This window comes from Anser cygnoides, chromosome 9 (genome assembly GCF_040182565.1).
Source record: "Anser cygnoides isolate HZ-2024a breed goose chromosome 9, Taihu_goose_T2T_genome, whole genome shotgun sequence".
NCBI classification, from domain to species: domain Eukaryota; kingdom Metazoa; phylum Chordata; class Aves; order Anseriformes; family Anatidae; genus Anser; species Anser cygnoides.
This window is the reverse complement of record NC_089881.1, coordinates 1294632-1316493: the sequence shown is the minus strand read 5'-3', so window position 1 is coordinate 1316493 and position 21862 is coordinate 1294632. Positions and strand designations below refer to the sequence as shown.

The window sequence follows — 21862 nt, the reverse complement described above, 5'->3', positions numbered from 1 at the left end:
ACTTCTGAGACCAGCATGTCACAGTTCTCTGGCATTTGTATATTTTACGATTGACAAATCTTACCCGGTACACGTTCCAACTGTTGCAGCCATTTATCAATTCCAGTCATCTCCTGCAGCTAGTGCAAGCAGCAAAGAAAAACTGGTAAGAGAGAAACTTCTGTATCCCTTTCATTAATCTCTGAAATGTGCATGCCAGAAATAATAAAAAATATTTGGACTTAAAAATCTTCTCCCAAGAATATTTGCTGTTTGTCATTTAGATTTCATGAGATATGAGAAGCCTTGGAGCTCATGGGAAGTTGGTACAGAGCTCTGCTGATGAAAAATGAATAAACAGGTTAAAGATGGCAGGGCTATTTTAAAATTTTAGTATTGATTTAATATGGATTCCTTTCCTCCACATAGATTTTCACAGGGAAAAGAAAAATAATGAGCCTGTATTGTTAAAACTTTGAGTGATTTTGCTCCGTGTATTAGTTTGTTGTGTCCCAGGCAGAGGCAATATTTAGACAACACAGCAGAACCACTTGTTAGGCTTGTTTGTTTTGCCTTGTTTCTGCAAGACAGCCGTTCTGATGCATCTTTTATTGGGACACTTGTGGATTAAGGGAATTCTGCACTGCATTTGAAAGCATCCAAAGCCCTTTGGTTTACATGGGTCTCGGTCCTCTTGAGCTCAGATGTGTTTAAATTCCTTATACACAGCTAATTGTCAGAACTTAGCTTTGTCAGTATTAAATTTACATCTGATCAGTCTAAAAAAATCTAAACAAAGAAACTTCTTACAAAATTGGTTAAGCCTGGATAGTGGCACAACACAATGTTGAGCTTCTTGGAAAATTCATCTCAGGTCTCTTCCATCTATTCCTGCTCTGGGCAAAGGTTTCCTTGACCTTTGGGATAGACACTGCACAATTCCAAGAACTATGGCTGTGATCTGGAAGTTAATCATGCTTTTTGGGTAACCTGTCTTGTAGAAAAGTGTTTAGAGTGTCACTTTTGTGGTAGTTACAGAAAGCATGGTATCAGTGTACCAGGGCAGAAGCGGTATATTGCCAGTCTCTGAAGCGCTTTGAACAGCCAAGTGCATTGCTCCACAGCCTGGCTGGCTTCAGGTGTGTATTTCCAGAGGGAAATACTTCTTTCTGGCTTTAACAAGACAGGTATTTTCTTTTCCTCTCACCCATCACTATATGCTGGGCCCCTGAGTTCCTGTTTTGTATAAGACTGCGGGGATCTCACAGCAAGTACAAGTAGCATCCCGCACCAAAACATTCTGCAACGCATGGAAACATTAGCTGTGGTATACGCCAATAATCCAGAGGAGGGGAGGTTTGAATCTCTAAATAGATCTAAATACAAGAGAGCAGAGGACTGGATTACTTCAAAAAAATTCATCTAGAAAAGTAGAATCAATAGAATGAGGGAGAAGGGAGAGTTGTTCTCCTTCCACAGCTTCCCTGGCCAGCAGGAGCGACAGTGAGGGCCAGGCTGACCACATCCTCTCACAAATGCAGCATCATGGGCAGTGACACAGTAGACATGGACCCACGAGTCATCCTTGGACCTCCCTTATTCCAGCAGACTGGATTCAAAGCTTGAATCAGTAACAAAAATCCTAGTGAGCAGAAATCTTCAATGCAACACTAAGAGGTGCAATCGCCATTTTGTTGTTACTGTCCCCTAGCCCTTACTCCAGGGGATGCTGTCAGACCACATTAACAGCCAGACCTGACCTTGGAGAAGCTGAACCTCGGTGAAGATTGCTTAACACTCTTCAGCCACTCTCCAGCAAGCAGATGTGTTTTTTTTTTTATCTTACACAATGAAAATCCTTAACAGAAAATCTGCAGTGGGTTGTTCAAGGGCAACATGATTGTGTCAGGAAGCCAGGCTGGCTCAGCATTGCATACCCTCTTTACTCTCTTCAGACAGCAGAGCAAATTGAGAATAATTAGGAAGGGCTGCAGCACAGGCACATGGTTATTAGGCTGAGAACAAGCGTGAATGAAGTCTTGAGTTCTAGTTATAGTTCTGACAGCTCCTTGCTCTTTTGTCTTTGTGTCAGATGTAAAGCTTCTGTAAAATGGAGAAATAGAATGTGCTTGCCCACATTGTACGGCTAAAGATGAGGTGTAATTCATGTTCATGCAGAAGACTGAATATGTAACCTGGCAAGTATTTACTATCACAATCACTTTTTGACTAAAAAATGTAGCTCGACGGTCTGTGAACAAATGCTTCTGTAATTGACAACACATATCATTTTGTGCACAGGCACCATGAAATGAAAATCGTAACTCCACATGAAAGATAATTTCTGAAGGGTCTCCTGGTTTTGTTAGCTATCTAAGTGGCTTAGGTTCCAAATATAAAATGCATTCAGTTTCTGCTTCTAAACCAAGCTACAGACAAGCATATTTGAAATAGAGCCCTCAAGTGAAACAAGCATTTCTCAGCACTACCAAAGCACAAACACAGCAGAAGCGTGTGCATCGGAATCACCGTCATCTGACTACACGGTGAGCCTGATTCTGCCCCCTGCCACACCAGCTGGGATGCATGAAGTGTTACTCAGTGTATGTAAGAGTGACAGTATCCGGCCATTTGTGAAATGCAAACTGGAGACAGTGTCAAAGCAGTAGCCAGGGGTGGACCTCCAAAAAAAAAAAAAAAAGTCAGGAAAAGATGAAACTTTTGGAACTGACCTGCAGAAGCTATGGAGCTGCAGACCACCACTGATCGGAGCTCCAGGAGCTGTGTGGTTTCACAGAGCAAGGTGAACAGGTGTACATTTAGCACCAGGACTAAAATGTCTTTACCATTCCCTTTCCCTCCCCTGCCTGTGACTTTAGCTTCCATTTCCATGCAGTTCTCTGCCTTTGGCACTAGCCCTTTCCTGCCCCACAGCCCAAAACAGAGTGGGTGGGGGTCTGCAGCTGCCCAGGCTTTCACTCACCGAGTCATCCCCTTGGGAGCTGGCTTTCCCAGGACCCTCCCTCTAACCTTGAGGGCACTGTCCTGGTGGGCACAAGGAATTTGCTCAGAAGACCTGCATGTTCCCAAAAGGATGGAATGTGACAGTTCCTTTTGCACACTGCTTGTTTTCATCAACCAGACTAGTTTTGAGGTCAACCGGAGTTTGGCAGTGGTTTCCCTGGGAGTGAGCTCTTAAGGGGCTGGAAGGAAACTGGGCGGGACAATGAGAGGGATAAAAGTTATGATCAGGAAAAAACAAGTCCTAGAGACAGGAAAATCATGTTTGGGGGACAAGGAGAACTGCACACAAAACAAATGGTTTTCCATAAAAATGAATGGCAGCAATGAGGGAAGAGTCCTATGCTCCTTATTTCATTGTAATATCAGACAACCAAAAAGCTTCCCCTTCTCCAACTCCCCCTCCACAAGAAAAAAAAAAAAGAACACTCCCCCACCCCCCAAATTTATCTGTCTACGATGAAAACAGAACAGCTCTAGCATTTGGAAATATTCAAGACCTGATTCAGGTACTCCAGACCAGGTGGCAAGTTATGAGCATGTGATGTTTGCTTCCAGAGGCTTATGGGTTCAACAGGATTATCTTGTTCAGGAAGGCCAGAAGAACCAGGGAGGTAATCCTTAAAGACTGGGTTTGTTTGTTGTTGAGATTCTGCAGGAGGAGAAAATAAATTAAAAAAAATCAGAAATGAACAGCGTCGAACAGCAGCTAGCTGCTCGGATCCAAACTGGGACACTAGTGTCACATTCTGCCTGGGACTATGTCAGCATTTTAGTTCAGATGAAGAGCAAGGATCTGAAGTGAATCTCCTGATGCTCCCTCACTTCCAGCACTCCGGTTCACCCTACAAAGCTGTCTTGGAGCTTGCAAACTGAGATCCCTTCAGATGAAACTAAACCTAGAGATGCTGGGACAGCTCATCCATGGGACAAGGCTGGAGCTGAGCCAAGCTCACACATGGAGTGGCCGTGGGCTCCTGAGCATGGGCTGCTCAGCACTGGTCCCGCTGTGCTGATGTCCACCCAGCTACTTGTCAGGGCTGGCTTCCCTTCCAGCATCTTAAGGGCATGCATGTTTTCTCTTTAATTAGAGATACTTTCCAGGGATCTCAGATTCCCCATGCTACATGTTACAGCTGTGGTATGAAAAGTCTACAGCTTCTTCCAGTGCATTATTCATTAATCTTAACAGGAGATCAGATAAGAGTAAGCTGCATTTTCTGGTCTGCTGTTGCAAACCCTTCTTTTAGGACACAATGCTGGTTACCCTGACTAGTGCTGCTGGAGGTAACGTGAGCATTTACTGTTACTGGCACCCCTGTGCATCAATCTACTCATATACACAGGCATCTTCTCTCTCCGTGCAGCAAGCTCCTTGGCCATTTGATTCTACACTCCCATCGGTTTCACTATCAGCATCTTTCCACAGACTTCAGTAACACTAACTCTGCTGGAACAAGCAAGAGCCAGCTGAAGCTCTCAGCATGTATATTGCAAGTCCTTGTATTAAACTGATCCCCCGTGACTCAGCAAGAAAGCAGTCTCCAGACTGATCATTTTTATCTCCTGCATAACAATACTTGGGCACAATGAGGCCTGAGCTCCAGAAGGAATTTGGGCTCTAGGTCTGAAGATCTGTTTTGCAGGTGTGGGTTTAAATGAGATCCTTTAGCTTTATTTGAACCCAGTGTGGCTGATTCATCATTTAATCATATTTTGATCTTAATTTGCCTTTGCAGCCACTGCTTTCCTTCAAAGTCTGAGACCACAGGAAGAAGAAGCAACCTTTTGAATTTGTAGCTGGCTTTTAAAAATGTATAACTGGGTGATAAATATTTTATATGCTCTTCTGCATCATTTTACCTCACAGGGTTCTGTTACTGCCATAACTCTTGTTGTTACATGAAATGCCATGAAGTGGTCGAGTGTCTGTGTTATTCTTGGATAATAAAGAGAAAAAAGACAACAAATTGCAGTTCTACCTGTCAAATTTTAAGCTATACAAAAATCAAGCAGTAAATATATTAAATATTGATGACAACCTAAGGTACTCTGAGGCTCTGTCTATTTTTTGTGGTTCTTTCCTATTTCATTTACGGTATGGGAGAACTTAAAAGTTACCGCATGATACAGTGAGCATTCCGTACAATCATAATGTAGGGAGCTACTGGCTCCTAACAGAAGCATATTATCAACTTCCTTCATTATGAAACTATTTTACACAACGTGAATATTTTGTTGCTTCTGTTAGTTGCTATACATTAAAATACACATAACCAGATCTTTTATATGGCTAAAAACAAGCAAAATGTATACTCCTCAGGGAAAAACATATATTCCAATAGTACAACAATGCCCTTAAATCTGTCTGCTGCTGTATAAATTCAAACACTGAAAATTCTGAATGTCTTAAGTATGTTGTGGGGGGGAATGAGGATGGTAAACATTTGGCAAACACACAGACATTGCTGGAGCTCCCTGGGCCCGCATCTGCCTCCATACATAACACCAGGGTGACCTCTATGGGGTTGCATTCACATTAAGAAAAAACAGATTTGTGTCTTTCTGCTTAGTTTTAGTATTTGTCAGAATAGAAAAAATGAATTTTGATGGCTTGTTAGATCAGCATACTACTATATATCTGATCGTATAGTGGTTATCTGTAGCCCTGAATACCCAATGGGCTCCAGCTCAAAGACAATACATGACAAAAATGAACCCAGATAGAAGTAACCTAGTTAAATTCAGTTCTCCTTCAGATATTTATTTTCCTATATTACTCTGGGCAGTTTTGAAAGTGAAAAGCATTTGCTGATTTTGTATTTTCAAAGTGGAATAGGAAAGAATAGTGCAAAAATCTGTGTTAATCTTGGATCAGTACATGTCTTTCCATACAGCCTATACTGACAGGTTTAAACACAAACATACAAACACACCATTTTCTGACTGAATGCACATGCTAACATTTTGTAACATATATTATTCAAATAACATTCCAGTATAGATTTTAGTCTCCTCAGGAGCCTCTTGAATGCTGAAAAATTAAAGGAAGCCAAAACAACCGTGCTTTGGCTGCTGTGGTTTTAGCCTGAAACTCTCATTTCATCAGACTGCTGATTGCTGGAAACGTATGAGACTGTAGTTTTCTGTAAACATGATCTAAAAATACAGACTATAGATGCACTTACCTTGAGAGGCCATGAAGCTTCCTGAGTTACTTCTTCAAAGGAAGGCAGGTTAAAAGAAAAGGCTTTTCCTGTTGCAGCAAAGAAAAAAAGAGCACAGCATGCACAAAACTTCAGAAGGTGTCTGTCTACTTCATATCAGCTTACAAAGAACTGGAGGAAATGTATTGCCTTTTTCATGTTCCAGAACACTGCATTTTATGTCGATGGACAACAGGGGGAGATGATGCTAACAAACAAGGAAAATATTATTCATTTAAAGTCATTTGCACCAATGGAAAGATGAAGTGTTTTGTGCATACAAAGAGACAAAACTTCAACGTAACCACCAGGTAACAGAATGCTTTAGACCTAAAATTCCACTTTATAATGTATGTATATATTCCGTGACTATACAAATTCTGTCTTTATAATTCAATATTTATGTTTCTGTTTCTGCAGGTATCCAGCAAGGACAGAGGAGCTAATTACCTGCAGTTCCCTACTGCTGGCCCTCAGTCAACAAACCATGTGCTTAGAGCAGGGGGAGCTACCTGGGCTTTCTCTCTGCACTCCAATGGTGGGGCATCACTGTCCCCTGCAAGGGACATCACTGAGCCCCAGAAAAGGACCCTGTGCCAGCCCCTCCACAGCCCCTTGACATGAGGGGCTCTGCTGCTGATCCCTGTGAGGTGTTCAAACTGCATGGATGAATTAAAACTCACTGTCTGTGCTCTGCTCTGGGTGAGCACAGTCCAGTCCAAAAAGTACCACACGTAATTACCCGCATTGCACCGAGCAGAAGGGAGAAGGAGGGAGAGTAACCTTGACTTACCAGCTCATATTTCTACCTCAAGTGCCCAAGTCGCCATGGAGATCACGCACGTGTGAGCCGCAGACAGATATGATGCATGGCTGCAAAAACGGCAGAGCCTGAGCAGAGGGCGCGGAGGATCAGGGTGAGGTGCTGGGGACCATTTTCTATCCTGTTACTGCAGGTCCTATCAGTTTGAAACGGTCTGTAGGGGCACATCCGAGCAGATTTAACTCCAGAGGGTACAGCTGAGGAAGATACGGACAAGGAAGAATCCATGAAGGAAGAATACAGAGAAACCCTAATAATAATAATAATAATAATAATAATAATAATACAAACACGGAACCCATTTTTTATTGACTGTATTAGTAAATTCAAATCCCACAGGTCTCCCAGTGAAACGTGAAAATCTGGCTGTGCAAAACCTCCCCGCACTTTGTCGTTGCACACTTGGGAAGTCACTGGGCAGTGCAGCCCTACCCAGCTGATCCTGGCTGGGCTCACCCTTGGAAACACAGCATGGAGGGAGAAGGCAGCCCACAGACAAAGGAACTTTGGCTACTGAAAAATGCCACGCTAAACAAATCCCTCCAGACTGGGAAGAAGTTTGACATCACTGGAAAGAAAGATTAGGAATGACTAAAAGTTTTTTGCTTCCTTTCTCCTTGTCAAAGATGTGCTTCTTCAGAGCAAGGATCTAACCTGGGGAGCAGACACAAAGCTTAAACAAGCTTCCTGAAGAAGAAAGGAAGAGGGAAAGCTCTGGGAAAATATCGTAAACATAACTTTGAAAACAATGGATAGAAAATTTCAAAAAGCAACTCAGGTACGGCACTAACCCAGCTTTGAAAATGAAAAAAGACTTGCTTTACCTCCCAGAAAACCAAACCAAAAAAAAACCAATACTTCTGTCAACACATAAAGCAAGTGTGGTGCAGTAAGAAAAACGTGCCTAAAACAGACAAAACACACACTTAGAGATATATGCTGAAGGAAAAGCTTTCAAACATTTGCAGAGTCTTTTGTGAGAACTCCAACCAGCTCTCTGGCTAGTCCTTGCCATCCCCAACCCGTGGTTGTAGGGGCCTGGGGCAGCCCAGCCCAGCCGTGGGAGCCCTCTGCTTTGCCCACTGCAGCCAGTAGCAGCCCGCGGGCAGGAGGGCAGCAGGGTGGCTGGGCTGCCCCAGCACGGGCACAGGGAGGAGCTGCCGAGGCTCCTTCCAGAGCACGGGCTCCCTCTAGGAGCTGGAGCCGCCGTGGTGGCACAGGCAGGTCCACGCGCTGGCAGGGACCAGGCTTCGTTATTCTGCTGCTCATGAAATGAACATTTCCCTGAAGCAGTTCTGCCCCAAAGAACTAATTTCCTGGCATTATTTACAAAATTGCAGTAAACAGGTAATAGAAAGATACAAAGTGTGGCTCAAAGTGCGTTTTATGTTTTTCCATTTCTTTCACAGATTTCCATATCTTTCACAATGTCCCCTCTTACCACATTGGTGTTTCTTTTTTTTTTTTTTTTTTTTTTTTTTGTTGAAACAATCATTTTAGTAGATTACGTCAAGGGATTTCTGCAGGAATTGAAAACAAGTTTTGCATTGAGATAGGTTTTTACAATTAAAATTTTGTATTTAATAGTTTATTTCATCTCAATTTGTCTTTTTATTAAGTACTCACATATTGTTCAAAAACTGCTCCAGCTGTGATTAAAGGCAGCCTCACTAAGGACTGCAGCAACAGAAGACTTATTTATCATATTTATCCACAAACACAAGCATCCTTTGGTGCTATTTAAAAATACATAGAGAAAAACTACAAACAAGGGAGGAACATTTAAAGAATTATATATAACTATTTCTAGACAACTTTTAAGGACAAGCAGAATGGCAGCACCCAAATTCTGCCAAGACACTGAGCTGGGAACCTTTGCCCCCTGTTGAAGGCTTCAGGGCTCACTGCCTACATTTGCTTCATTACTAGGACGGAACACTAACACTGAGCCTGCTCCCTTCCTCTGTATTAAGGTGCTGGACACCTGTAACATGTTTGCAGGTATTAATAATTGGTGTGTAACAGAAACTGAGTGTGCGTATGTGCATTGCCTTTAACTGAAATATAAATTTGCTCCATCCCATGCTGTGAAGTTTATAAAGATTGATGAACAAATCATTGGAAGTTGCAAGTTAGCACCTTGGTAGATCTATTAAAATCAAAAAGGCTTTGAGATCAGGGCAAGCAATGCTTGGCTGGAGGAATTTATATGTCTAGACACCTTCCTATTTTTTTTTCTTTAAAATTTGCTGATCAAGAAGGAAATAAAGTATATTTAGCTTTTAATGCCTTAATATCTAATTATTTTTGTTTGATTTTACTAGAAGAGGTGTTGGATCAGGTAATGGTTCCCCTTAGATCATTATTTACCTGTTTCTGTCCTGCAGTTAGCACAGGTATATATGGTATTTATCACAAAGTAATTGTTTCTGTTGTACAAAAAAATGTTGCTTTCATACTGCATCCCATATTAATAAGAAACTTTCAGAAGCTTTCAGTTCATTAGACTGCCACACATTTACGCTATTGTAGTTGTGACACTGTGCATTTCAGGCCAACCACTTGCTTATATTGAATATTTCAACAATTGTCTTCCTTGCACTCGTTATCAGTATTTGATGTAAAACAGACAACTCTTTTCTATAACCACCTCTTCTCCAGAAACGCAGAGATCCATTCCTATGTTTGTGTCATAAGCTGACACAACCACCTTTACAATTAATGGGTATATATTACACAAAGTACTGCAGCCTGTAGGAAACATGTCCACGGACTAAGATATTGTCTCAGACAGCGCAGAGCCAAAACACACATGTCCCTCCTGAAAGTGTAGAGTCTCAGTCAACCAGGTGGGTCCATAGGGAAAAGATACCGTATGGCTTAATGTAGATGCTGCTTTTCTACAGCCTAATCGCTCTTAGTTTCTTCACCGGCTTTGAAAATTCATTAGGTAAAATCAGAGTTGTTGTTATCAGAAAACACTGTATATTTTGGATGCTTTTGTGTGGGGATGACCAGGAGATTGCCTTAAAAACACTGACTGAGCTACATCACTAACATAGCCACCCCCAGCTGACCACAGTATTTGCCATCATATGACTCTTTCCAGCAATGAAAGACAGTTCATTAAGGTGCAGTAAATTTTGGCAGTCATTAAGATGATTGCCTGATGGTTGGGTTTTCTAGTTCCATTTGTCATACAAACCAGCATTGCTTCATTACTCTGGCAGGCTGCTGGAGTGATTGTACAAAAATTAACCTCTGGAAGCACAGACCCAGTGACATAGAGGTGAACAGTTTTGTGCTCCTTTAGAGCACATTAGGTGTTTGTTAGGTGAACAGTCCTGGCACCCACATGAAGGTCAAATCAAAATTATCAGTTGATCTCCTCTGCATTTTTGGAAGTCACCATTCAATATTCTAATTCCAACTTCAAACTAAATAAATGTTGGGGGGGGGGGGGGGGGGGGGGAGGAGAGAAGAGAAGTGGATAAGATAACCACACGATTTAATGATATAATGGTAACTCTATTAGGACATCAAAATTAATTTTGGTTTCCCCGAGGTATCTTATTTTAATTAACAAATCCACGATCCTGCTCTATTAATTAGCATACTGAAAGAATAATAAGTTTCAGATGAGCTTAACTCTAATAAAGCTTTTCAACCCATAAAATAAGTAAAATAAAATAAAAGGAATTAAGGATCTCATTCCAATTTGTTTTCTCCATTTAGCAACAAGATTTAGAAATTTTCCCCAATGCTACAGCAGAACTATTACACATATTTTAAAATTTGAAAACATTTGGGTTTTGCATTTATTGTGTTTCAGACACGCTACTTATTGAATGGATGACAGTGGCCTGCTTACCAAGAAAAATAATTCTTAGAGGATACCGGCTAATTTTATTTTCCATACTATTTACTAGTATTAAAACTGACAACCCATGGGATAACACACGGATTTTTAAACATCCTTATGCACTGCTGGTTTTCCAACAAACCTGCAAAACAGTACTTAACTCATGAGCATCCCATTGTGACAAATCAAAATCTAGGGATGTATCTGGAACACAAGCTTCTCAGAAGGTGTTGTGCACCTTGGCTTACCTGAACTATTCAGTGGTCACCAAGTGCCTGATACGCTACTGGTCAAGTCACATTTTTCTAGTCTGCTCAACGCAGCACTAGATCTGGAGAGCTGAATCTTTTTTTCCCAAATTTGTTTCCTGTTCCTCTCTCCTTGTATCACAGTTCATTCACTGGTGAAAAATCACAGAAAAATTTTTGAATTTGTTCTACAGTTGCTAGAAGTGACAGATTTGTACTTTAAATAATTGCCAAGCATTTTGCAGATTCCCCATTATGTAAAACAAGAAGAGAGAATAAAATATTAGCAAGCTGCCAAAGGTTTAGGTTAGCAAAATAAGCTAAGGAGAAAACTTCTACATAGATGAAATTGATGCTCATTGTTTCAGAACCATTTGTCCTATACAGACACAGCCTGTTTCTTTGACCTAGCACCATCTGCAAGCAAACCAGAGTGAGAGGCCAGTAGGAAGATATGCATGCACAATTTGGCTTTAAAGATTTCAAACTGACAGGTTGAGTATTTTCTGTACTTCACTGAAGAACAAAAGTCACAATAGTTACTGAATAAAAGAGAAAAATAACATTAATAGAACACGTAGAAAAAGTTGAGCAATTGAAAAATAAGGGAAAATACGTGAACTTCACTAGTACAGTTGCCAGCTCTGTCACTGCACAGAGTTCCTCTCTTCCAGCCATCGTGGCAGGAATAGCTCCATGCCCATAACAAGGTGCTTGGACCCTTAAAGTTGTTCCTGCTCTTCCTCTGTCTCAGTTGCCTTGGGTTTGTCTTGGGCTGCCGCATTTCCTACATCCCCTTCATGGGATCCCCATTGACAACCTGGTGCTGCACTGCTGCTGCCGCACATAGGGGAATGACGGAGAGTCTCTCTGAAGGCAGTCAGAGCATGGAGTGCTCATTATCACAGACAACAACTTTTTGAAAGAATGGCTAAAGCCCTTAGCTATGTTTACTTTATTTTTGTGATGGCATTTTCAGCTCCCTTCCATCTCCACACGGTCCCCTGAGGAAGCCTAGTTTGCAGGTTCCTCTTGTATCTGGAGTTTTTCCTCAGCCACCTCACAGCAAGCATTGTTTGCGTTTATTTTCAACACATTTGTGTCCCAGGTACATTAAAGGAATTCTTTCCTCAGAAAAAAATGATTAACACCCTATGATCATTGTCCTTTTCTAAAGGCTTTGTAACGCCTTTGATAGTTTACTCCTATTGTTTTATCTTCCTGTAACAACCTTAAACATGGAAGACAGAGACCATGGAGGAAGTGAACTTCTTCACTACTTGCTGTAGTTTTGAATGAGGGTTCCAATTTCTCAGGACTGAGATTTTTGCTATGGTGGGATTGGCACAGATGGCACCATTCCTTCTCTAAAATAATAATAATAGTAATAATAACAAACACATTTCCATAAGTGCCGGGTCTCACAGTTATTGCATATCTGGTAAAAGTACAGAACTCCATTCTCCAGATTTGTTCCAAAGAACTGGAATTTAAAAGACAGCTTTTTACACATGCCATTTTCATGTGGTAACCATACTAATTTACTCTAATACTTACATTTTAAATACAGTGGATATGGGAAAAGTTGGATATCATGACCTGGAAATGTAATGAATTATACTTGCAGCAAATGAGAATTAATCAAATATTGGATGAAATTCTGCTCTCATTTACTCCAGCATAACAGTTTATTCTAGTGACTGGGACGTGAATGTGGTCTCTTCTATATTTTTTTTTAGACAAAGAATTATACATTTTATAGACTCCAACATTTGGTTAATGGTTACTAAATCTGGCATTTACAGAGACATTAGAAAAGATGGCATTTATTTGCGATTTTATTTCCCTCATAGTGAAACGTGGAATCCATACAGCTGTACAATGAAGATGATTAGAATTGCTAGAAATGAAGGCTTCCTGGGAAAAAAAAAATCAATAGCATAGTTTAACTACATGAACCATAATTGCATTATTAGCTCTGCTGTGCGCTACCACAGGAAAGCTAATGACATGATTCTGAAGAAGCTTTATAGATTATGGAAAACTATATAACCTCTTGAGCTCCCATTGACAACATAACTCATTTGAGATCCTGGACATTATGGGAAGGAAAACTGCCTCATTTTTCACAAACCTTCTGAATACATCTTTTCGAGAATTTTAAATATTAACTGTACATATGCCCGTGGACCAGTAGCTGGAATAACAATTACCACGTGCTTAAACTTAGCTGTGGCAAATTTAGCAGTGAATTGTGTTTCAGTCCCAGTTCAACAAATACACTGGCTGTTGCAAGAGGAGGGAGGGAGAGGAGGCACTCCCCACTCCAGACATACTCTGGAACTGAGAGGTAGCAAGAGGATTAATACCATAAACTGTTGGTGACATTTATTTATTTATTTTAGTTCTAAATATACTTACTGCTAAGTATTTACTGCCCTACAGTTTGCTACCTGAATTTCAACTTAAAAGCAGAGGTCCAAAATAATTTTCATTACATTTTGACAAAATGCGAAACAGAACAAGTCATTCCCTCTTTGTTCTTTATCCTTCTTTCCTACCCAATACCCAGATTCCAAAGACAAATATTTGAAAAAACATGATGTCTCCAGTAGCTATTGCAACAGAGGAATGGCATTATAAGAATTAAGTCTGGAAACACCAACTGATCCATGACATAATCCCAAAACTTTGGGTTTAGGAGACATCTCATCTGCTCAACCACATTACTTCTACCCTAGGTGAATAATCCACTTGCACACACGTGCTCTTCAGCCCCCTAGGGACCTGAAGTGGCCAGTTTATGTTCGTATTATATCTGTGCATCCATTTATACTGGTGGGTGTGCTCCAGTTGCTGCTGGTTCACCACTGTACAAGGATCAGTTTCATTTGTACTCTGGGAAGGTTCAAAAGGAACTTTGTGGCCATCCAAGGGAACTGATGATCTGCAGGTCTTGGATGACCTGGTTGTCCCTGCTCATTGCCTTCACGGTTCCATGGCAGGCTGCTGTACGTGTTTCTCGCAGGTCGGACCGCTTTGCCCATACTTTCAGATCACAACAGATGATATGTCTGCTCCCCCCCCCCCCCCCGCAAGTGCAGCATTGCTTTTGCTCTTATTGTGACCAGGAAATCAAAGAAACTGACAGGTCAAAGGGGGAAGACCTGCATTTAGACTGGATGTGGGGAGGCAGAGGAAAAGAACTCTGAACGGAAAACAGCTAATTTACCAGCAAAATGTCCTATCATTGTTTATTCATTATCTTCTGTGTCTCTTGCTGCTGAGGCAACTTACTATTCTGCAAACTTAAGAATATGTTATGCCCTCTTCTGTTTAAAAGGGTTTTCATGCTGAAGGAAACACTAACTTGCTAAATGAAATTTTCTAACAAGGGAACACCTAAATGGACTTACAGTCATGACATGTACAAGATATGGTGGATAAAAAGCTATTATTTGCAAAGGCTGTGGGAAAACAGTGCTGAATTAATATATGGAGTTTTTTTTTAACTGGGTCCCGAGGAAACATACAGGCTTTTTGTTGTTGTTTGCCTTTTTTTTTTTTTTCCCCTCCAGGTTTGTAGTTTCTACTGTCAAATTCTGCTGGCTTTACTTATGTGTGGTAAAATGTTGCCATCAAGTGGCCATTTACTCAACTACAGAGCACCCTCTCCCCTCTGGGGCAGGTGCTTGGCTTTCTTTAGGCGACCTCCTCCATCAGACCCCAGTCCAGTACATAAATGTATTCACCCAGCTGCTACTGGCTCTGCAATTACAGTACTTAAAAACACTTTTGATCCCAATTGCTTTGAATCTCCAAAAAGGAGGAGGAGATTCAGAGCATCTAAATTAGCAGCATCTGACCTCTTTATTAAGAAAATCCAGCCAGCTATTTTTCCCTCTGTAGCTGAGGAGCATAACGTAATTCTGATTCAACTGAAGAAAAGTATGTAGGGAAGTACTCCTCATAATGCTGTTGTACATACTCCCTTGCAAACCATAGGGGGCATTATGTTACCATGGTTCATACTTCTAATTTATCAATTTAGAATGATGCTCTGTTATCAAGATTCATCAGGCTCTCAAAAGTCCTATATTTGCACAAGCTCAAGAAATAAAGGCAGAAAATGATATTCTACATACTCTGCCTTGTCAAATGTTTCCGGACATCCAAAAGAAAGGGTGCATATCCTGTGTTATAACCTGCAACTTATTTTAGATCCATTTATGTACCCTGAAATATGTAGATTAATCTGTAATGTGCCCCCAAAAAATGAGTTGTTGTGTAAATGTACAAAGTTAGCAAGGGATTAACCTATGGAAAGAGATGAGAAAGATAGCATGACAGCATTCCCTCACTCGCTGTTGACTTAAGAAGAAATGCACCTGCAGCAGTGCTGGGAGAGGGCAGGATGGCCCTGATCCACCTGTGCCTTCGCACAGCATATCAAACCCAAGTGGGAGAACCTGCAGTCTGCAATGCCAAGCCACATTAATTTGGCTTTGCCACCACACTGCAGCCAGCCTCCTGGCTCCTGTGATACCCACCACAGCCAGCAGAAGTCCCACAGACTCGGTGCAGGACATGCCATGGGTTCCACTGCCTGGGAGACTTTGGGCAGAAGCACACATTTGTCCCTGTAAGTGCAGTGATTTAGAACATCAGTATCCCTGTTTGCTTCTCATATGGCTGTGCAACTGGCACCATGAGCACAGGTCAGTAAAAGTGGTGGTTTCAGTAAAACCCTTGTGAGCCTGCACTCGGGCTGACTAGTACAGCACACAGCCGGGTGCCATGTTGGTGTGCGGAGAGGGTTAACGTGTTAATCGGTACAGCTGCTTCAGGAGCCCGACTTAATAATCTTTGCATGCTTACTGCAGAGACAGGGTTTGAGGATCTTGTAAACAGCAGAATTAAAGGCAATTTCAAAATTGGCTCACAATTTTTGTTTATGGGAATTTTCTTTAAGGCAGCAAGAAGGAAGACTTTCAAATGAAATATTCATTGTGACTTAGCCCAAATTTAGGTAAAAAAAAAACAAAAACAAAAACAAAAAAAAACAGGCACTAATTAGCAACCTTGGTGTTGAATCTAAAATTAAACTTTAGTCTAATAGAAAAAGGTTGATTGCCCCAAAGAACAAATCCCCTTCTGATGTAACAGACTTTCTTTAGGTTAAAAGATATAGAATGAAAATAAAATCTGCAGATTTAGTAGGCTGATTTAACAATAAATATTTAGACCCCTTCAGAAAGAAGGCCACCTGTTGAGGATGAGATTTGATACGCTGTGTGGCCTCAGATCTCCACAGTTTCTTGTTCAAATATAGTTGCAGAAACACCATACAGGAGAAATGGGCAAAATCAAAAGTACTAAATTGTAAAATAACAATCAAGGTGGCAAAAAAATAAAATAGCCATTTTTACTAACAATCTTTGGGAAAATGCATTTTTTTAGTATTCATAATCTCACTATTAATTATAGGCATTCTAAGGAAAGGAACAAGAGATGATAATGAAAGAGGTAGAAGCATTCTGTAGTAAACATACCTTCCTGAACAACTTCGAGGAACAAACTAACAATTTGCTAAGATAGCACCCCCAGCTAAAAACTGAACTCTATTTTTTACTTTTGAGAAAGCTGGCTTAGTGTCATACCATCCAGTTTCTCTCCCATCCTTGTAGCACAAAGCCCCCTCAGAGTCTTACAGGAGGTACTGCCACTTTCTGGTCCATCTCCCACACCACATTTAGGCCACCAAATGCTCCAAGCCAGCTGCATCTTTCTAACAACCAACACTGCCTGATACCCATAACAAAGGTAAGGTGTGACTGCTTACTGACAGATGATTTTCACTATCTCACAATGAGAAAAAAAAAAAGAAAAAAGTGAGATAGTACTGCAAATGCAGCAGAAGACAACCTCTGGTATAAGAAGAGTGCCAGCTCCAGGACCATCAGCAAAGTGCTGGCTTTACTGCACTGAGACGTAACTGATAGAACAAGGAGAGAGTTCAGTGCTCTTGACACCTACAAAAACATTACCAAGAGAAAAAAAAGAGAGATGGGGCCATCTAATTGTATAATATTGGAAAAATACTTGCATAATTACAGAGCTACAGTGACAGCTGCTTACAATGTCCGCTATCACACACTGCAGGTGGTAATTTATCCATAGGTTTTCCATTCATCTGAATAGAAAACAGCAGGGGGTGGCATCTTGGCATTCCACATAATGGCAGACACTTTAAGCAACTACCATGCACGAGGTCCCCATTTTAATTTTGGGGAAAGGATATAGCCTCGTCTATTGCTAAGTGCCAATTTTAGGGCTCTGTATTCTTTATTGTCAGAGATGTCACAGGACAAATAGGAGATGAGCAGGAAACACCAGCAAAGTTCCTAGGACCTGATTATAGACCTGATTTCCCTTAAGATGCATTCTCTGTTGAGTGTATTTTACAGGAGATGGTAAAGGAGAGCTCTGCCATTTAAAATTCTGAAATACCTATAAAATACTCTAAAATACCAGCAAGTGGGAAGACAACTGTTGGCAGTTTGAAATAATAATGTATATATGAAAAAGCTTTCTTTGTTATTTTATTTATACCTCAATTATGTCACTTTTAAAAACACAGTGTGGAAAGAAGGGCATATCTCAGTGAATATACTTTCACCTCCTTCATGCATATGAGTATACAAAATTCACCTCAGGGTCAGAAATCAAATGGTTATTATGGCTTCAGAAGGAACATCACACATGCAGAGCTCTGTGGTGTCTCACAATATAGTCTCTTCATCTCTTCAGTTACCATCCACTCTTTATTAATAAGCAGTGAGCTCAAAACAGAGCACAGCTTTAATCCTGCACTTCTTTTGAGCAGGACGGTGAGCCTTGCTTACAGCCCCCTCTTAGTGGTATCCACACACCATGCTTTTAATTCTATTTATTTTTTATTTCCATTTAAAAGTATATGTTTTCACATTTTCCTTAGTATATTTTAATGACTTGTTGAGCAATGTTATCACAGACGTATCCCCTTGGTTTTACCATGCTTGGTGAACTGAGAGTTTTCAGCAATGACAGAATCCAGCCACCGCCATGCCTGTTATTCCCAATGCTGCTAAGGAAAAACTGGCAGACTCACTGTCACTTTTGCAGCTGGGTGGCATTTATGAGGTGTTTCACGTTCTCACAGCACTAACTTGCAGCACAGAAAAGCACAAAACTGTCATTTTAATTGGAGTAATCATAGGTATCATTCTTGCCACTGTATATTACATTAAGTTAATGAACTTTGAGAGAGACACTCAAACACATCATCGCGATCAGCCCAATTCATTATAAACTGTATGCCTCATTTACATGGATTCCTAGTTTATTTTACTGTGGATGGGGAATATGCATCCCCTGCAATCAGCTCAACTTTTTCTTCCACACTCAAATTATTGCTTCTGAGAGACAGGCTGATGTTAGAGGAAACAAAAGCATAAAAGGAATACACTAAACTGGTACTTGCATTCAAGATTGGACTGCTAAATATGAAGGAAACATAAAATAAGGTTTTGAAAAGCTGTACTCTTATTCTTTTACTTCCATATTTGTCACAGGGATGGTGAGGCAGCTTTTGCTGCCATCCATCAGTGATTCCCTCAAGAACCGTGCACACCAGCAGCCTGTGCAGTGGGAGGGATCCCACCTCACAGCCTTTGGGCTCGTTTCTCTGCCTCCCTTCCCCATACAGCCCAACTTGATTTAAAAAGAAAATAATCACAGATGTTTTAAAGTTAAAATTAGCTTGAAGGAAAATGGAACATCTCAAAAAGAAAGAAAAAAAAAAGGTCTCTTCACTACAGCTCGTTCTCCAAACAATCTCTTCTAACAGTTGGCTGAGGAACTCTCCCATCTATACTTTCTCATTTTACTTGCTGTGCAAGTACATAGAAAAGTAGTTTTAATTATTCACATAATCTATTTTATTTTATCTTATTTCATTTTATTTTTAATCTCATCCACCCTCTGTCTTATAACCAAGTCATATTCTTACTTTCTTCTGACTGTTTGGGTCAGCTTTAGGGTGGCAACATTTGACAGCACCTCAGATTTAGGTATTGCCACCAAATGCTTTGCTTGTACTTCTTTGTGACTTGTATTTTTAGAGCATCATGGTTTTTACATCTAAAAACAAATACTTGTAGTTGTTGTGATCCATATGCCCTCCTTTTGAGGTAGATTATTACAAAAACTTACAACACTGATGTAAACAGAAGCTTGGCAAGAGCATGGTAAACAAAAAGACTTATCCTAGCACTCCAATTTTCAGGCAAAAAGTAATTAGTGGGAAAATAGGACTTAAAGTCCAAGGTGCTCAAAAGGCAGCTCTGACTTTCCTGATGCCAAGCAATCCCAAATCTGCTTCCATTCACAGCACAATTGTGCAGGGGTAGGGCACGCTCTGCATGGTACTTGCTTTCAGCATGGATCCTTGGATACCCTGGAATGCTCGGTTCACAGGCATGGGCATGTGCTGCCTTTCAAACCATGGTGTTTACAGGTTGTGCTCTCCTTGCTGAGGCCATGACAGCACTGTCAAGTGTTGTCATCCTGAAGCTGACACAAATGGTCTCATTGCATGGAGACGTCTGCTCACCTTACCAGCAATGCAGCACCAATTTTCCTGTTCTCAAAAATTTGTTATCTGTCTGCTCCCTCCTATGCCCCTTTGCAAGTTTTGTTCAATAATCAGAAAATATGAATATGACATGCTTATAAGACAGTGGGTGGATGAGAATTAAAAAAAAATAAAACATCAAAATGGATGATGTGAATAATTAAAACCACTTTTCTATGTACTGAAGGAACAGAAACCACAAAGATGAAAGTGAGGTGGCTTGTTTTATTAGTTGCCTAACCAATCAATACCATCCGTCAGCAGCAACTGTATAAACACATCCCCTCAGCAAAGCCTTTGTAGAGCCACCTGCACCCTGATCCACACTGAACCTCAGTGACATTTTAAACATTCTCATGAGAAGTTTCCTTCATTCAGTGAATACAGCACAATGCATGGCTGAACAAATTACTGGAACATATGCAGTGGTAAGTTGAGGATTTTCAAGCAGTAGTTTAAGTATTTTGTATTTTTTTTTATTAACCGATGCTTTGTTTTAACATTTGAAACCCCCATATTCATTTCCGCCTGTGTTCTAACTGAATTTCTTTCCTTTGCACACTTTGCAGTTTGAGACACAACAGGCTAATTCCCCAGCCACCGTAAATCAGTTTAGCTGCCCTGAACTCAGCGGAGAGAGTTGGATTCAATCTAGCTGAGGATTTAGGTTATTGCATTTTAAAGTTTTTAAAACATGTCTTGAACAGTTATTTATTATTGAGCTATCAGGTTTATTTATTTTTTGTAATGTTTGACAGAGTCAGAGGAGTGAATTGTCATTGCAGTAAGCAGGGGGTTATGCGCACAATTCTCATTAACAGTAGTATTTTTCTTGTGATTTTGCAATGCCAGTGCCAGCTAATCAGTCCTAACTTTCATGCTTCTGCATGCACAAACCAGAATGGATAGGACCAGAAGGAAGGTGAAGGGAAAGTACTATGCCAAAAAAAAAAAAAATTATTTCATCACTGGATTTCACAATCCCCAAGTGATGTGAACCACAATATTTAACAATATATCATACAGAATTTAAGGTAGCCGTTACTGTATCCAGTCTGCTCTCAGTCTCATGGTTTGTCCTGTGGAGTATTCCCTTTAATGTAAAGATAGGCTTGGATATATTAAAACCAAACCAACCAACCAAAAAAAACTATAATTATATTTTTAAGTCCTTATTAAAGATAATCTTCTGCCAAAACAAGAGGTTTACTTTCCTATTCGGGCCTGAAATCAGTAGGCATTTCCTAAATAACAGAAATACAATAAACCACAAGTGCTTAATGCATCTGCATTAAAGGGAAAAAACAAAAAAAAAAAAATTCAATCACAGCCAGTCTCCTCCACCTATATTTCCAGAATGTTGTTTAGTTTTGCTGCTCCGTTATCAGAATTTAATCCAAGAGCAAGGTTTAGAGAAGTTGCACAAGTATTTTTAAGAAGCATTTTTTTGTTTTTCTTTTCCTTCTCTGCCCAACCATACATGCAAGAACACCAGTGCTGTGTATTCAACATTTATATTTTTTCTTCCTGCACTATACTGGCAAATTCCTCACCAACACTTTCAGTGGCACCTATGCTTGTTTCTCAGTTACTAACATTCATTGTCATTCATCAATGCTTTGCCATATTGGGTCTTTAAAGTAGGTGACATTATAACACTAACAGGGACATAGAAGTGGCAGAAACCCAAGAAGAGAACATTGATGGATCTGCTAAGCTTTCTTGTGAAACTCCCAGTGATTCTTCCTTCTAGCTCTGTCAAGAGAGAACATTCATTAGTAATCCTCTTTCTTGTCGTCAAGGCCAGGAGAAGAAAAAATCCAAGCCAAACTCTGAAAGTATTAATTCAGAATCAATTTTGACAAAGGAGAAATCCAAATTTCTTAACAGGCCTTGGAACTGAAGTAAGAAAGGAAGTATGACTTTGAAGTTCTGTAGATGGGATCCACTGGTATGATACAAAGCACTGTACCTGCAGAATTCAGTCAAAATATTTGATAAAACATCTTTTGCTTCCTTAAAAAATGTATTTTTAATGAAATTGAAATA

General features: G+C 40.4%; 1 protein-coding gene across 2 annotated transcripts in view; it reads right to left on the bottom strand.

Annotated features, from left to right (window-relative positions):
- The window catches only part of PLSCR5 (phospholipid scramblase family member 5), a 64521-nt gene that overhangs the window by 5026 nt on the left and 37633 nt on the right, over positions 1-21862 (bottom strand). Inside the window, exons 2-4 of one of the 2 annotated variants that reach the window (XM_067002398.1) lie at positions 7000-7226; positions 6189-6256; positions 3501-3652 (exon numbers count right to left, since the gene is read on the bottom strand). In XM_067002398.1, the coding sequence (XP_066858499.1) occupies positions 3501-3652; positions 6189-6201 (165 nt within the window). In that variant the 5' untranslated portion in view covers positions 6202-6256; positions 7000-7226. Of the gene's footprint in view, positions 1-3500; positions 3653-6188; positions 6485-6999; positions 7227-21862 lie in introns of those variants that run through there. The other variant, XM_013181566.3, reaches the window with a different exon arrangement.